Source organism: Bufo gargarizans, chromosome 9 (genome assembly GCF_014858855.1).
Source record: "Bufo gargarizans isolate SCDJY-AF-19 chromosome 9, ASM1485885v1, whole genome shotgun sequence".
NCBI classification, from domain to species: Eukaryota; Metazoa; Chordata; class Amphibia; order Anura; family Bufonidae; genus Bufo; species Bufo gargarizans.
Genome location: NC_058088.1, coordinates 28,438,481 through 28,455,970, shown reverse-complemented (window position 1 = coordinate 28,455,970; position 17,490 = coordinate 28,438,481). Strand labels below are relative to the sequence as shown.

The window sequence follows — 17,490 nt, the reverse complement described above, 5'->3', positions numbered from 1 at the left end:
AAAGGATTCATTTGATTGGTTGCTAGGGGCATCAGTTTTGATAAACCAACCCCTGTGTGTGAATCTGCCCTTATACAGCCCCAACATAGACTACAGGTCTCCCTAACAGAACAGCAGCTAGAGAGTCCATGGTCTCCAAAAAAATGGCCGCCTTACGTATACGGGAAAGCGACAAATAAGACCAGGAGACGGGTGAAGTCACGTGACTCTTTTTTGACCAATCGACGTGTTTCCCGTGCTGAACGCGGGGCTAGCTGTTGAAGAGCTGAAAAGGCAGGCACCGCTGCAGTGATACCGAGAAGGTTTAGTGGCGTCTAAACACGCATCCCCCGGCGGTGACATTTCGGCCTGCGCCACACACTGGTGGGTGTTAGTAGCGGTGCGCGGGCCAGAGATCAGTAATGTATATATCAATGGATTGGAGCTAGACAGGGGACGTCAGTCACGCTATGGGCATAAGCCCCGCCCATAGCCAGTCTCACTGTATCCGGGAGTAGCTTTACCGCAATGACGTCAGTTCCTGTCTGTGGGAGAAGGAAGCTGGTGAGAGGGGCTCTGTAGGGAGCGGGGTTCTGTGGGGTGGAGGAGGCGCGGACATGTTCTCAGGTGTCCTGCTGCTGTGTGGGGGTTGTCTGTGGGGCGCTGGACAGGACAGGGGAGGCTTGTAGCAGTAGTCCCAGTAACATATGGCAAGGACGCCATGCCGCATGACATGGGCAGCCCTGTGTGGTTTACATGGCTTCATCACAGCTGCTGTACTCGGCATTGGTGCAGTGGGGGCCCTGCAGTATTTTAAAGCCCCCCACCCCATATACATCTGTTAGGGTACTTTCACACTGCCTGCCGAATCCGTCAAAACGGATGCAAACTGATGGCATTTGTCAGACGGATTAGGATCCTAATCCACCTGACAAATGCATTGAAATTCCGGTGTAGCGTTACATTACCCTACTTTGTGAGATTTCCCTACCTCCTGACTTCCCGTCGCACTGCTAATGACGTGAGGAGGCGTTCCTGAGTTTTGATGATATGCGCATGCGCAAACCGACAGTTTATGGAAAATCTCAGCGGAGTTCAGCTTCACACCGGGACACTGCGCATGCGCCGGCCGGAGTTAGCCGCGCTTGCGCACTGGGCCGTAATATTTCCCTACTGAGGCTCTTCTGCGCATGCGCAATGTCCCGGTCTAAAGCTCAACTCCGCTGAGATTTTCCATAAACTGTCGGTTTGCGCATGCGCAGATCGTCAATTCAGGAACGCCTTCTCACGTCATTAGCAGTGCGACAGGAAGTCAGGAGGTAGGGAAATCTCACGAGGTAGGGTAGTATAACGCTACACCGGATCAGTGTCATCCAGAAAAACAGATCTGGCATTTATTTTTTTGAATATTTTTTTTTTTTTTTGCGGTCTGAGCATGCACGGACTGCAATGCCGTCTCTGTTTTGCCGGAACACTCGGTGCCTGCATTAATTTATGTCAATGGGGAAAAAATGCCGGATTCGGCATTCCGGCAAACGTTCAGTAATTTTGGACGGAGATAAAACCACAGCATGCTGCGGTATTAGGGTACTTTCACAATTGCGGCAGAGTGATCCGGCAAGCATTTTCGTCGCTGGAACTGCCTGCCGGATCCGTCAATCTGCATGCAAACGGTTTGTAGACTGATCCGCATGAGGATCCATCTCACAAATGCATATCAAGAACGGATGTCATATGGACAAACGGATCCGTTTCTATTTTTTTCAAATTTTTAAAGGTCTGCTCATGCTCAGACCGGAAGGACGAATCCGGCATTGCAGTATTTTTAATGCAGGATCCGGCACTAATACATATCAATATAAATTAATGCTGCATCCGGCATTCCGGAAAGTGTTCCGGAATGTTGGACGAAGATAAAACCGTAGCATGCTGCGGTATTATCTCCGTCCTGAAAAGTCAAAAAGACTGAACTGATTCATCCTGAACAGATTTCTCTCCGTTCAGAATGCATTAGGATAAAACTGATCACTTCTTTTCGGTATAGAAGCCCCTAGGACAGATCTCAGTGCCGGAAAAGAAAAACGCTGGTGTGAAAATACCCTTAAAGGGGTTGTCTCCCTTCATCAGGTACATTTATCATGTAGAGAAAGTTAATACAAGGCACTTCCTAATGTCTTGTGATTGTTCATGCTGCTTCCTTTGCTGGCTAGACTAATTTTTCCATGACACTATACATGTCTCGTTTCCATGGTTATGACAATCCTTCAATCCAGGATCGGTGGCTGTGCTTGCACACTATAGGAAAAAGCGCCAGCCTAGGTGCGTTCCTATGGTCCCAGAGAGGAAAACGGGCTTAGTTGCCCATAGCAACCGGTCAGAATCCACCTTTTATTTTTCAGAGCTCCTTTGGAAAATGAAAGGATTAACTTGGTTGCTAGGGGCGTTAAACATCTGCAAATCAGTGTTGATGACTTATTGTAAGGAGAGGCGTAAATATACAAGGACTGGAAAGCACCTTTTAAAGGGGTTGTCTCACTTCAGCAAATGACATTTATCATGTAGAGAAAGTTGATACAAGGCACCTACTAATGTATTGTGATTGTCCATATTGCCTCCTTTGCTGGCTTCATTCATTTTTCCATCACATTATTCACTGCTCGTTGCCATGGGTATGACCACCCTGCAATCCAGCAGCAGTGGTCGTGTTTGCACACTATAGGAAAAAGCGCCAGCCTCTCTGGCCAGGACCGTGGGAATGCCCATGGGCCTTTTTCCTATAGTGTGCAAGCACGACCACCGGCTGCTGGATTGCAGGGTGGTCATAATTCCTGGAAACGAGCAGTACATAGTGTGATGGAAAAATGAATCCAGCCAGCAAAGGATGCAAAATAATACATTAGTAAGGGCCTTGTATTCACTTTACTTGATAAATACCATTTTTGCTGAAGCGAGTAAACCCCTTTTGTTCACGTCTAGTGGTGATGAAGAGCTGCAGGAGTCGGCATGTGTGAGAGACAACCGGGAAAATTGAATAATGGAATTGCTCCTTGACCTTGTCATAAAATGTGCTCAAATTTGGCACATAATGCGGCCTTGAGTTTTCAACCTATTTATGAAGCAAATGCACTAAAAAGAATAATGCATTGCGCCTAGCTTGATGGTTTCAATATGTCAGCTTGACAAGGGTATATGGCTTAGTGGTGGCTTAAAGCGACTTGTCACCAGCGACCTCCCTATTCAGCTGTTTGCACAGACACATGGCTGTGGTTCCCCTGCTTTTTCTTTTGTGGATCCGAAGCTCCGTTCCAGAGTTATGTTACTTTTTCTTAATATTCAAATAAGGCCTTTGGTGCAATGCTGGAGTCACCATTGCTCTTGTTGCACCCAAGCTACACTCCTTCCTGTGGCCAGCCTCTCCCTCGCTGCTTTGCGTGTGCCTGGCCCTGTCAAAGGTAATGGCGATTGTGGTCATAATCTCTTTTTGACCTTTTTCCTCATGCCTTTCCAGTTCGAATTCCTTGGTCACGTTGACCGTCTAGTTTCTGCAGGCACCTAGGTGCACTCCTATGGACTGCAGCTGTCATTTGAGGTCTGTCCTTAGGATGCCATAGGCTGCAGCCCCAGTCTTCGTGTGCTTTACTTAGACGACTAGTACTGCCGCTGACTCCGGCGGCAGGGGTGAGTGCGCACGTATAAAGTAACAAGCGGGAGTCACCGGCAGAAGTACTACTCGTAGTGCTGCATTTAATACTGCTTTGGCAAGGTGACAGATGTCCTCAAAGAAATGTAATAAATAGCCAAAAATTAAACTGTGCAGGGGGCTTCTAATCACTTTTTAGGGACTTTTAAATTGTTTTATTTTATTTATATCCAGAGTATTCAGTATTTAAATCTAGGAAAACCCTTTTAACTTCGACTTTATTTGTCTGTTGGCTCAGTTTTCTCTAACAATACAGAATATGGAACCAATGTTATTTATACAGACAATCTGCACGCTCCGCGTGTCCTTCAGTACATAGCATGTTACATCCGTGATGTACCGCGCACCGTATTCCAGGACCTCTAACATCCCTGCCAGTCATACCAGGGCTACATGCTGTGCAATAAGTGAAATTTTATTTTTTCTGTAGCAAAAATCCACTCCAATATTCCAATTAATCAGAGTTGTCTGGGATTTTAATATTGATGACCTATCTACCTACCTATTTATCTATAAGAAATATATGTATTTTTTCCCCTCAGTAAGTTGTCGGATGAAGACTGGTTCTAGGATGTGGCATGAAGCTCGTAAACACGAGCGAAAGCTTCGGGGGATGATGGTGGATTATAAAAAGCGGGCTGAGCGACGGCGAGAATACTATGAGAAGATTGTAAGTAAAGCTGAATTTCTTTTTCTTATTGGGAAGCTATTAAAAGGAATCTGTCGCCAGTGACCTCGCTATTTGACACATGGCAGTGGTTCCCTTGGTTAAAACGCTGTTTTTACTATTGTTGATCTGAGGCTCTGTTCCCAAGTTATGATACGTTTTCATAATAGGCAAAATAGGCCTTTGGTGCAACGAGGGCATCACTATAGATCATACTAGTGTATCACTGTATTGCGGCGGCAGCAGGGAGCGCACAGCGTCATAGCAACCAGTGACGCCGTGCGCTCCTGCTCTCGGGAGGGATCCAGGCCGCGGTTCCACGGCCCGCACACGGCCGTGAACAACGGCCGTGTGCATGGGGCCTAATTCTTTCCCTGGTGAAGAAAACACCCTTCACACCAGTTTGCCAGATCAAGAACACTCTCCAGGAGGTAGGTGTATGTGTGTCAAAGTCAACAAACAAGAGAAGACTTCACCAGAGTGAATACAGAGGGTTCACCACAAGATGTAAACCATTGGTGAGCCTCAAAAACAGGAAGGCCAGATTAGTTTGCCAAATGACATCTAAAAAAGCCTTTACAGTTCTGGAACAACATCCTATGGACGGATGAGACCAAGATCAACTTGTACCAGAGTGATGGGAAGAGAAGAGTATGGAGAAGGAAAGGAACTGCTCAAGATCCTAAGCATTCCACCTAATCAGTGAAGCATGGTGGTTGGTAGTGTCATGGCGTGGGCATGTATGGCTGCCATTGCAACTGGTTCTCTTGTATGTATTTATTGATGACGTGACTGCTGACAAAAGCAGCAGGATGAATTCTAAAGTGTTTCGGGCAATATTATCTGCTTATATTCAGCCAAATGCTTCAGAACTCATTGGACAGCGCTTCACAGTGCAGATGGACAATGACCTAAAGCATACTGCAAAAGCAACCAAAGAGTTTTTTAAGGGAAAGAAGTGGAATGTCATGCAATGGCCAAGTCAATCCCCTGACCTGAATCTGATTGAGCATGCATTTCACTTGCTGAAGACAAAACTGAAGGGAAAATGCCCCAAGAACAAGCAGGAACTGAAGACAGTTGCAGTAGAGGCCTGGCAGAGCATCACCAGGGATGAGACCCAGCGTCTGGTGATGTCTATGCGTTCCAGACTTCAGGCTGTAATTGACTGCAAAGGATTTGCAACCAAGTATTAAAAAGTGAAAGTTTGATTTATGATTATTATGCCCTATTACTTTTGGTCCTTTAACAATTGGGAGGCACATATGCAAACTGCTGTAATTCCTGCACCGTTCACCTGATTTGGATGTAAATCCCCTCAAATTAAATCTGACAGTCTGCAGTTAAAGCACATCTTGTTTGTTTCATTTCAAATCCATTGTGGTGGTGTATAGAGCCAAAAACTGTTAGAATTGTGTTGATGTCCCAATATTTACAGACCTGACTCTATACATGATCGTGTTGATTTTCAATAAAATATATTTGTCTCTATAGAAAAAAGATCCAGCTCAGTTCCTTCAGGTACATGGGCGATCATGTAAGATTCACCTAGATTCTGCTGTAGCACTGGCTGCTGAAAGCCCTGTTAACATGTGAGTATTCTAGCCATGGGAAATATGTGCTGTCCGTCATTTGTATCATCTGAGTGTATGTATGTGTGTGTGTATATATATATATATATATATATATATATATATATATATATATATATATATATATATACATACATTTATCTTGTTTAGGATGCCGTGGCAGGGGGACCCGAACAACATGATTGACCGCTTTGATGTCCGAGCTCATCTTGACTACATTTCAGAATATAGACCTCCTCTTCTTACCACAATGTAAGCAATAGTTATTTCTTCTTTTCCAGAGGTTTTTAACATTTGATGCATTTGCAGATTTTAAAGAAAGCCCAGTCTTTAGGCACCAAAATGCAGAGCAAAACGAACTTAGAAGATTGATATCAATTTTTACAGAACAGATTTAGTATAAACCTCTGCTCATTCTGGGCTTTCAATCCGGAGGACGGTCTTAATGAGTGATTGACAAACCTCTATATGTACATTCATAGAGGGAAGGTTGTCAGACCGCCCACTGGACTCTTTAGCTTAGAATAAGCAGAGGTTTAAATACATAAATTGCAAGTTTTACTTATCTTTATAGTAAATGTCTGGTGTGTGGGGATTTTCTCGCTTTGGGCTTATTCAGACCTGCATTGGAGGCTCATTTCAGTCGTAGATTCCACCAAAAAGAGCAAACAAGGTTCTGCATGCAGGACTTTTTTTCTGCTAAAAAAAAGTGGATACTTGAACTGACCCCATTGTAGTCATTGGGGACGGTCTGCTGAATCTGACAGTTCAGTTATTTTCTTTGTTCTTGCTCCTCTAACACAGCAGAACAATGGAAATTGCTAACGCTTATGTGAAAACTGCCTAACTATTTTCCATAATGCTTGTATACGTCACTGACCATTAACCTCAAACACACTTTTTCCCTATAGGTGAGGTCTCCTGTAGTGGAACACCAAATATCTGACAATGGCCTGTGTCTGACAGGGGGTCAGTATGTGTAAGCCAAAACCAAGAGTGGAACCTACAGGGAAAAGGTATAATAGAAATATTTGTACCTCTTCTGTGTTTTGGACTCGCTCCTGGTTTTGGCTTACAAATACTAATGCAAAAATACTGACCACGTGAAAGAGGCCAAAGATTGCAAATCATTTTAATAAAAAAAAACTCCTTTTAAAGTGTAAATCCCAATTTGGTTTATAGAGTCTCCTACCAAAGCTGTAACTGAGTGTCACTAAGGAGAGTCTGTTTTCCTTCAATGTTTTTACCAAGCACTAAAGATGCCTATGTGTAACAAGTCAGATGGGCAGTGATACGCCACACGTCCATAGTCATGGACTGAAGTTGTGACGATGCGGCTGGGAACCTCTGCATGTTACGCACAGGCATCTTCTGAAGACAGATTCTCCTTAGCAATGTTGTTAGGGTCTTAGCAAAGCTCTGTTTTCTTGTAGAAAGAAACCTCTTACAATGAAGCAAGTTACAAACATGTTTAACATTTATGTACCTACACTATATTGAAAATTAAACCGACAGTCACACTTTAACAATGATTATATATATATATATATATATATATATATATCTATTATTTTTTTTTTTAAGGCAGCTGTTTTTTTTTTTTTTTTTTTTTACTAAGTTTCCTTCCTTTAATGATTATTGATCCCCTCTTTGCCCAGCTGTCCCTGGCAGTAGCTTTTTAGTGGGATTCATTGTCTTTACATGCCTGCATTCTCACATAAAACGATTTTGACGTTTTTCTACCCCTACCAGATCACCGGAACAAGAAGCTGATGACCGCAAGTGTAATTATGAACGCTACCGTGGGTTGGTTCAGAATGACTTTGCTGGAAGTATGTCATTTTTTTAATTTTTTAATTTTTTTGTGTAGTAAATCTAGATTACAAGTGAATGTGATCCTATGATGCTGAACAATTTTAGAAACCCTCAGATTATCATTTACATGGAAAGGTGACTGCAGGAAGATGAAGGCTATGGAACATTGGACATGAAAAATGTATTGTTACATGTTAGTGCAGATTTTATTAAGGGATGACCTATCCTCAGGATAGGCCATCACTAGCTCATCGTGCCGGTCCAACACCTTGCACCTCTGCCATCAACTGCGTACCGGAGGGAGCACATTAGTACAGCGTTGCTCCTATTGAGGTCAGTGGGAACTGTATAGATCCAGCAAAGACTTCCGGTGACATATCTAAACCCAAACAATAGGTGGGGTGTTGTATCCAAGCTTAACAACTGATGGCCTGTCCAGTAAAAACTGGACTTTAACCTTGAATTAAAAAGTTGTGCTAATTTTTAGTCTTCAGGCTTCATTACTTTTTTAATTCTCAGACCCACTAATATTCAGTTTGCACCTGCTCCTAGTTCCTGATTTTTATTTTTTTCCCCATGTAGACTTCTCTCCCAGTGATACATGCAGAGTCTGATGTATGTGTGTTAAGGATGCTACTGCTGTCGCTAGCTCTCATGTATTGTTTACAGTTTTGTCCTGTACTGCTTTCCACTACTACAGCCCATGAGGGGTCTTTTCATTGTGCTTATAGATACTGAGAATTGTGATTTCTCGCCCAATTCCTTGGGGGACACAGGAACTCTTGGGTATAGCTTATCTCCATAGGAGGCGTGACACTAAGTAAAAGACTGTTAAGCCCCTCCTCCAGCAGCTATACCCTCAGCCTGGAGAGAGAGACTTCCAGTTTTTTGCTTAGTGTCAAGGAGGCAAGACACTCTCTGCACTGCAGAGTTGTCTTGAGAAGATTTTAGAGTTTTTTAATTTTTAATTTTATTTTTTTCACTTGGATTTTTCCACAGGGACAACAGAGTCGCAGTAGACTTCTCTGTTTTCCCGGGGTTGAGCTGCACCAGGGCCGGTTATCCGCCCTGCTGCCTCCCCCACAGAAGAAAAGGAGGACCAGGGCAGCTCATGCTCCCCTGCATCCCGCCAGCACTGGGTCGCCCACCTGCAAGCCCCTCTCCAGCTACGGTCACTCTTGTGCCAGTGGCTGAAGGGGCGTCCCGGCTGGATGGACTAGAGGGTGAAGACGTCGCAGGTGAGGTGGCTAGTGCAGCCGTTCCGCTCCCCTCCCCCTCCCTTCCTTTCCCCTCCTCTCCGTTCCGTTCTAGGCTCTCCCTTTTGCTGATGGCCTCGTTGCTCCGATTCGGAGGCGGCCTGGCGCCCTGTTTGTACCGCCTGGGACAAGTCCCAGGAGAGCTGAGCGGCGCTCATGGGGGAGGCTTGTTTGGGGGCGGCCGGGTATGCGACCGCTGTGCCGCGGGGGGGAATTGCTCTGCAGGACGCCTACTCCCGGTCCTCCTCTTCGGCTTCCTACCTCTCGCTTCCGCTGCGGCGGGGGCCATTGGGGAGACCTGTGATGGTTCAGAGCGGGATTTGAATCGCGCGCGCGATAATGTTTTCGGTGGGGGGCGGAGTTTCGGACCCTCCCAGCGTCTTGCTTGGTCTTCAGTCAGGGGCCGGACGCCCTTCTTCCCGCGCCTCACTAGTCCCGCCCACTCTCGTGCGTGCTTCTGGGATACTCACTGCAGGACGGACCATTGCTCTGGTTGCCGCCGCCGTTGTTCTGCTGCTGCCGCTGCCGTTCTGCTTCCTCTGTGACCTGGTAGGACTGTTGACCCTTCCTCACTGTAGCCCCCTGGCCTGGACTCAGGTTTTTTTCTATTGCTCCTGCCAACATGTCTGACCCCTTAGTGCCTGTGGGACCTTGGTATCATACCTGCACCGCATGTAAGGCGCCCTTTCCTCAAGGGCAGTCTGACCCGCATTGCTCGCTTTGCAAAGATCCATCGCAGGGTCCGCCATCTGTTGTGTCACCCCCTGGCCTCTTGGATCCCCCTGACTGGGCTAGATCCCTCTCCCAGGCTGTGGTTAGTCTCACTAGCGTTGTGGGCCGACTTGCAAATGTGTTGCCCTTTGCAGCCGGATGATTCCCCTGCTGGGCCCTCCGGGTCCGCTGTCCTGGCCGACCCGTCTGAGTCTCTCTCTGCAGGCGACTCCTCCAGAGCCCGCCAATCCCAGAAGCGGTCAAGGGCGGATCACCGGTCATCCTCGGATGCTTCGGTATCCCCCCCAAGGGTGCGTTCTCAGTCGGGTCCTTCCTCCTTGCAGGATTTGCCCTCTGAAGGGGAGCTGGTTGATTCAGATTGGGATATGGATTCGGCACTGCCTTCAAAGCTGGCTTCCGCTGTGGGCCACCTTATAAACAATATCCGTGATACCTTTAAAATTCGCGATGATCCTCCTGATCCTGAGAAAACCAGTGTTTCCTTTTTTCGCCAGAAGCAGGCTTCTGCGGTTTTTCCCCTCCATGCTGACTTTTCGTCAGTGGTTTCTAAGGCCTGGGCCCGTCCTGATGCACGGTTTACCCCGCCAAAAAGTTAGATGTTTGTTATCCGTTTCCGGCGGATTGCATTACAAACTGGGCGTCTCCTCCTAAGGTCGACCCCCCCTGTGGCCCGTTTGTCCAAGAGCACGGCTATTCCCGTCGCAGATGGTTCTTCCTTACAATCCACTGAGGATCGCCGTATAGAGGCCCTTACAAAGGGTATCTTTTCGGCCTCCGGATCCGCGCTTAGGCCAGTCTTTGCCTCCGCTTGGGCTGGTAAAGCGGTTTCAGAATGGGCGTCTCAGCTGGATCTGGAGCTTGAATCCGACGTCCCTATTCAAGACCTCCGTGCCCTGGCTCAACTTATCGTTCAGGCTGGAAAATTTGTATGTGAAGCATCCCTGGATGCAGGGGCTCTTATTGCCCGTTCGTCTGCCCTGGCCGTGTCTGCTAGGAGGGAGCTTTGGTTAAAGGTTTGGTCGGCGGACGCCGCGTCAAAGCGGTCTCTTACTAGCCTTCCTTTCTCTGGTGCTCGTTTGTTCGGGACCCGTTTGGATGAAATCATCTCTGAAGCCACGGGGGGGAAGAGTACCCATCTTCCCCAATCCAAGGCTAGGAGCTCCACTCGTGGTCGTCCCACCTTCTCCCATTTCAGGTCTTCTCGTAGGGCTTCCGCTCCTCGCTCCGCCTCAGGTCCGTCCGCTAACCCTGTCCAGGACAGGCGTAAGAAACCCTTTTTTCGGACCCAGCCCTCCTGGCGCAAATCTCAACCTGCTCGCGCTCCCGCGACCAAGCAGGTCCCCGCCTGAAGGTGCGCCCCCACCCACCCGGGTGGGGGGACGTCTCCTCCTGTTCAGGGACTTCTGGCAGGCGCACGTCTCCGACGCCTGGGCTCTCGAAGTTGTGTCTTCCGGGTACAAACTCGAGTTTGCGTCCCTTCCCCCAGTTCGGTTCTTTCGCTCTCGGGTTCCCCGGGATTCCCGAGGGGCGGCCGATTTCTTTGCTGCCGTTCAAACTCTTCTAGACAAAGGAGTCATCACCCCGGTTCCTATGGGAGACAGGTTCAAGGGGTTCTATTCGAACCTTTTTGTGGTCCCCAAGAAGGAGGGTTCGGTGCGACCCATTCTGGATCTAAAACGGCTGAACCGCTTGCTTCGTCTTCAGCGTTTCCGGATGGAGTCTCTCAGGTCGGTGGTGGCCTCTCTGGAACAGGGGGAGTTCCTGGCCTCCATCGACATCTAGGACGCCTACCTTCACATTCCAATCGCACGGTGTCATCAGTGCTTTCTGCGTTTTGCAGTGGGGTCCGACCACTACCAGTTCGTTGCCCTTCCCTTCGGGCTGGCGACGGCCCCTCGTGTTTTCACGAAGGTCCTTGCCCCGGTCCTCGCCTTACTTCGTTCCAGGGGAGTTTTTCTGCTTCCATATCTAGGCGACCTCCTAATCAAGGCGCCTTCTCTGTCACTGACTTCAACCAGCGTGCATCTCTCGCTGCAGACCTTGCGCCGGTTCGGTTGGGTTATCAACCTACCCAAATCCTCTCTTGTTCCTTCCCGGCAATTGGTCTTTCTGGGGATGCTGCTGGATACGGATTCAGCGGTGGTTCGGCTTCCGTTGGAAAAGCGCCTGCTCCTCAATCGGTCGGTTCAGAGCCTTCTGTCCCACCGCCGTCCTTTCCGGTTCAGCATGCGGGTCCTGGGTCAGATGGTGTCCTGCTTCGAGGCGATTCCTTACGCACAGTACCACTCCCGCACCTTTCAGACGGCCATTCTGTCCGCCTGGGACAAGTCCCAGGAGAGTCTGGATCGGCATTTTCCCCTTTCCCCCCAGGTTCGTTCCTCTCTCCTCTGGTGGCTGCGGACCCCTCTTCAGGGGAAGTCTTTCCTGCCAATGACTTGGCTGGTGATTACCACCGATGCCAGTCTGCGGGGTTGGGGGGGGAGTGTTTCCTCCTCGGTCCGTCCAGGGCACTTGGTCTCCATCGGAGTCCAGACTGCCGATCAATGTTCTGGAGCTGAGGGCCATCCTCCTCTCGCTCCGACACTGGGGTCGCCCTGTTCGGGTCCAGTCGGACAATGCCACGGCTGTGGCGTACATAAATCACCAGGGGGGCACTCGCAGCGCGGCGGCGATGAGGGAGGTGTCTCTGATCCTTCGCTGGGCGGAGGTTCATGTTCCGGCCCTTTCGGCCATTTACATTCCGGGGGTGGACAATTGGGCGGCGGATTTCCTCAGCCGGTCGACGATCGACCCGGGGGAGTGGTCTCTGCACCCCGACGTCTTCGAGTCTCTTTGTCTCCGTTGGGGTCGTCCGGACGTGGATCTCATGGCCTCCAGATTCAACCACAAACTTCCCATCTACGTGGCCAGGGCCAAGGATCCGGACGCTTACGGCGCGGACGCGCTCGTCCTCCCCTGGACGGAGTTTTCGCTCCTCTACGTGTTTCCGCCCCTGCCTCTTCTTCCGCGTGTCCTTCGGAAGATTGCGGCGGAGGGCACGCCAGCAATCCTAATCGCCCCGGACTGGCCGCGTCGTCCGTGGTACGCCGACCTTATGTTGCTTCTGGCAGACGCTCCCTTGCCTCTGCCTCTCAGAGAAGACCTCCTCTCTCAGGGGCCGATCTTCCACCAGCATTTAGGGTCGCTACGTTTGACGGCGTGGCTGTTGAAACCGCGGTCCTGACGCGTCGGGGGTTTTCGGCTGACGTGGTCCGTACCATGATTCGTGCGTGAAAACCGGCCTCGGACAGGATTTATTATCGTACCTGGCGGGCCTTTTTGGCTTTCTGTGAGGCCTTGGGGACTCCCCCTCTGAGGTTTTCCCTTCCTACGGTTTTATCCTTTTTGCAGTCTGGTCTGCTTCTGGGCTTGGGTCTCAGTACCCTGAAGGGTCAGATTTCGGCTCTTTCGGTCCTTTTTCAGCGTCCTCTGGCTCTGCTCGGTCCGGTTAAGACCTTTCTTCAGGGGGTTGCTCACTGTGCTCCCCCTATCGCCCTCCCGTTCCTGCTTGGGATCTTAACGTTGTGTTGGCGGCTCTCCAATCTTCCCCTTTCGAGCCTCTGCGCAAGGTTTCCCCTCGCTTGTTGTCTTGCAAAGTTTTCTTTCTCGTCGCTATCACGTCTCTTCGGCGTGTGTCTGAGTTGGCGGCTCTTTCTTGCGTGGAGCCCTTCTTGGTTTTTCACCAGGACAAGGTGGTTCTCCGCCCTGTTCCGGATTTTCTTCCGAAGGTGGTGTCCGCCTTTCACCTGAATGAGGATATTGTCCTTCCTTCTCTGTGTCCGTCCCCGGGAGCGGGAGCTTCACCGTCTGGATGTTGTTCGGGCTCTCAGGATCTACCTGGATGTGACCAGACCCTTTCGACGCTCGGATTCTGTTTGTGATTCCGGAGGGTCCGCGCAGGGGGCTGGCGGCGTCTAAGGTGGTTGTTGCCCGCTTCCTCAAGATGGCTATCGTTGAGGCTTACCGTGCTCGGGGCAGGGATCCGCCCTTTGGTGTTACCGCTCATTCTACCAGAGCGGTCGGGGCTTCCTGGGCTCAGCGTAATCGTGCCTCGGCTGAACAACTGTGCAAGGCGGCCACCTGGTCTTCTTTGCACACGTTCACCAAGTTTTACAGGGTGAACACTTATGCCTCGGCGGATGCTGCTTTGGGCCGCTTGGTCTTGCAGGCGGCCGTGCCTTAATGTTTACGGTGCCTGGTTCGCTTTTGATTGTGGTCCCTCCCTGTTTGTGGACTGCTTTTGAACGTCCCAAGAGTTCCTGTGTCCCCCAAGGAATTGGGCGAGAAAACGAGATTTTTGTATAACTTACCAGTAAAATCTCTTTCTCGCTCTTCCTTGGGGGACACAGCGCCCACCCATTGTTTTTTTGTTGGCCTACGGGTGTTTTTTTTCTGACTTGTTGGTATTGGTTTGGTTACTCCTTGCCTTTGTCTTGCACTACTTGGGCACATAACTGGAAGTCTCTCTCTCCAGGCTGAGGGTATAGCTGCTGGAGGAGGGGCTTAACAGTCTTTTACTTAGTGTCACGCCTCCTATGGAGATAAGCTATACCCAAGAGTTCCTGTGTCCCCCAAGGAAGAGCGAGAAAGAGATTTTACTGGTAAGTTATACAAAAATCTCGTTTTCCCTCCCCCCTCCTCTGCAGAGTCTGCCCTGGGTCATCTGTTGTTGTTGTTCTTTTCCCTACACTTGTACTCAGCCCCCACCTCCTGCAAACTACCTTGTTTGCTTTTCTCCCTTTCTGCAGCCTTCATGATCTGCCTTTCCTGATAACTTGGATGCTCCCTTTCCCCTCCACACTCTGCTTTGCCATGTACAGGTCCTTCTCAAAAAATTTGCATATTGTGATAAAGTTAATTATTTTCTGTAATGTACTGATAAACATTAGACTTTCATATATTTTAGATTCATTACACACCAACTGAAGTATTTCAAGCCTTTTATTGTTTTAATATTGATGATTTTGGCATACAGCTCATGAAAACCCCAAATTCCTATCTCAAAAAATTAGCATATCATGAAAAGGTTCTCTAAACGAGCTATTAACCTAATCATCTGAATCAACTAATTAACTCTAAACACCTGCAAAAGATTCCTGAGGCTTTTAAAAACTCCCAGCCTGGTTCATTACTCAAAACCGCAATCATGGGTAAGACTGCCGACCTGACTGCTGTCCAGAAGGCCATCATTGACATCCTCAAGCAAGAGGGTAAGACACAGAAAGAAATTTCTGAACGAATAGGCTGTTCCCAGAGTGCTGTATCAAGGCACCTCAGTGGGAAGTCTGTGGGAAGGAAAAAGTGTGGCAGAAAACGCTGCACAACGAGAAGAGGTGGCCGGACCCTGAGGAAGATTGTGGAGAAGGACCGATTCCAGACCTTAGGGGACCTGTGGAAGCAGTGGACTGAGTCTGGAGTAGAAACATCCAGAGCCACCATGTACAGGCGTGTGCAGGAAATGGGCTACAGGTGCCGCATTCCCCAGGTCAAGCCACTTTTGAACCAGAAACAGCGGCAGAAGCGCCTGACCTGGGCTACAGAGAAGCAGCACTGGACTGTTGCTCAGTGGTCCAAAGTACTTTTTTCGGATGAAAGCAAATTTTGCATGTCATTCGGAAATCAAGGTGCCAGAGTCTGGAGGAAGACTGGGGAGAGGGAAATGCCAAAATGCCTGAAGTCCAGTGTCAAGTACCCACAGTCAGTGATGGTCTGGGGTGCCATGTCAGCTGCTGGTGTTGGTCCACTGTGTTTTATCAAGGGCAGGGTCAATGCAGCTAGCTATCAGGAGATTTTGGAGCACTTCATGCTTCCATCTGCTGAAAAGCTTTATGGAGATGAAGATTTCATTTTTCAGCATGACCTGCCACCTGCTCACAGTGCCAAAACCACTGGTAAATGGTTTACTGACCATGGTATTACTGTGCTCAATTGGCCTGCCAACTCTCCTGACCTGAACCCCATAGAGAATCTGTGGGATATTGGGAAGAGAAAGTTGAGAGACGCAAGACCCAACACTCTGGATGAGCTTAAGGCCGCTATCGAAGCATCCTGGGCCTCCATAACACCTCAGCAGTGCCACAGGCTGATTGCCTCCATGCCACGCCGCATTGAAGCAGTCATTTCTGCAAAAGGATTCCCGACCAAGTATTGAGTGCATAACTGAACATAATTATTTGAAGGTTGACTTTTTTTGTATTAAACACTTTTCTTTTATTGGTCGGATGAAATATGCTAATTTTTTTAGATAGAAAATTTGGGTTTTCATGAGCTGTATGCCAAAATCATCAATATTAAAACAATAAAAGGCTTGAACTACTTCAGTTGGTGTGTAATGAATCTAAAATATATGAAAGTCTAATGTTTATCAGTACATTACAGAAAATAATGAACTTTATCACAATATGCTAATTTTTTTAGAAGGACCTGTACAACCTTTTCCCCCTCCCTGCTTCCATCTGTAATACTGAGAGAAGTGAGGGGGAGCAGAGAGCCACCTTAGCCAGTAGCAGTTTGTAGACAAATTTGTCAGATTCTGCAGCACCAACAGCGATGTGAAAAGCTTGGCAATACGATAGACAATTTTTAATTAAGACTATTTAGACATTACCTTTTCACTGCAAAGGTGTCAATCTCCTTTTACTTTTTTTCTCAGTCTATCGCTTAAATGTGATCTGTGACAAATCAGATAGTCGCGATCTAGAGAGCGCGAAGGTCACTTCTCTTGTCTTTAGTGAAGTTGTGGCCTCATATGAGCAAATGTTGGTTGCCGAATACACAGAAAACATACAGAAATGTTTCCTTATAAGAAGTATTTAACCCCTTCACGACCGCAATCTGTATATATACGTGATAGCTGCACATACCCCGTGCAGCTACCACGTATATAAACGTTCTGGCAGCTCTTTAATCCAAGCGCTGCAAAGCGCTTGGATTAAAGCTTCTGCCCCTGCCCTGTATGCTGTCACGGACCGCATACAGTGCAGTAATGCCGGCAAGGGACCAATCAGAGTGGCCCCTTGCCGGCAATCGATCCGATTGGTTAGTCTGTGCAGACTAACCAATCGGATCGCGGCAGTGAAAAAATGCCGGTTTCAGGCTCTGATCTGCGCTCTGCAGATCAGAGCCTGAAATCAGTGTCCTCGTGCCCCCCCCCCCCCCCGATCCGTGCAGCCCCCCCCCCCCCACCCCGATCTGTGCAGGTGCCTCCCGATCTGTGCAGCATCTCCATGTCCACAGTGCCCCATCTTGTGTCCCATCAGTGCCCCCTCCTGCTGGCCGTGACAGTTTCCAGCCCCCCCCTTCCAGCGCTGACCGCCCCCCCCCCCCCCCCCCCCCCTCGGTCTGCCCCCCTGCTGTGCTTGATGGCGGCGGCTCCATTCCTGAACCGCCGCCATCATCAGAGTGTCAGCTCTATGCTGACACTCTGCTGTAACCCCAGAGATGCCGCGGCAGCGGCATCTATGGGGTTAATGGAGGGAGGGGGCTCCCTCTCTCCACCATCGGGGCTGCTGCGCTGCGATGTCAGCCCCGATGGTTGCCCTGGCAACCGGACGCTTTGCAAAAGCGTCCGCTGTTGCCACCTACAGGGCATCTGAATGTATTACACTTTGCAATGCAAGAGCATTGCAAAGTATAGTACAGCCATCAGCCCCACTGGATCTTCATGATCCAAGAGGGACTTGATAAAAAAAAATTAAATGTGAAAAAAAA

The 17,490-nt window shown here is 48.8% G+C and overlaps 1 protein-coding gene across 4 annotated transcripts in view; it reads left to right on the top strand.

Moving 5' to 3' along the window:
- The first annotated feature begins 232 nt into the window (after nucleotides 1–232).
- LOC122946087 (CLK4 associating serine/arginine rich protein) overlaps nucleotides 233–17,490 on the top strand; it is a 39,851-nt gene continuing 22,593 nt past the window's right edge. For 2 of the 4 annotated variants that reach the window (XR_006391211.1, XM_044305421.1), the window contains exons 1-6: nucleotides 521–543; nucleotides 2,024–2,106; nucleotides 4,222–4,349; nucleotides 5,841–5,938; nucleotides 6,089–6,190; nucleotides 7,691–7,770. Coding sequence is in view for 3 of the 4 variants with exons in the window: in XM_044305421.1 (XP_044161356.1) it covers nucleotides 4,233–4,349; nucleotides 5,841–5,938; nucleotides 6,089–6,190; nucleotides 7,691–7,770 (397 nt within the window). In the remaining variant the exon portion in view is untranslated. Of the gene's footprint in view, nucleotides 364–503; nucleotides 544–2,023; nucleotides 2,107–4,221; nucleotides 4,350–5,840; nucleotides 5,939–6,088; nucleotides 6,191–7,690; nucleotides 7,771–17,490 lie in introns of those variants that run through there. The other 2 variants (XM_044305422.1, XM_044305423.1) reach the window with 2 other exon arrangements.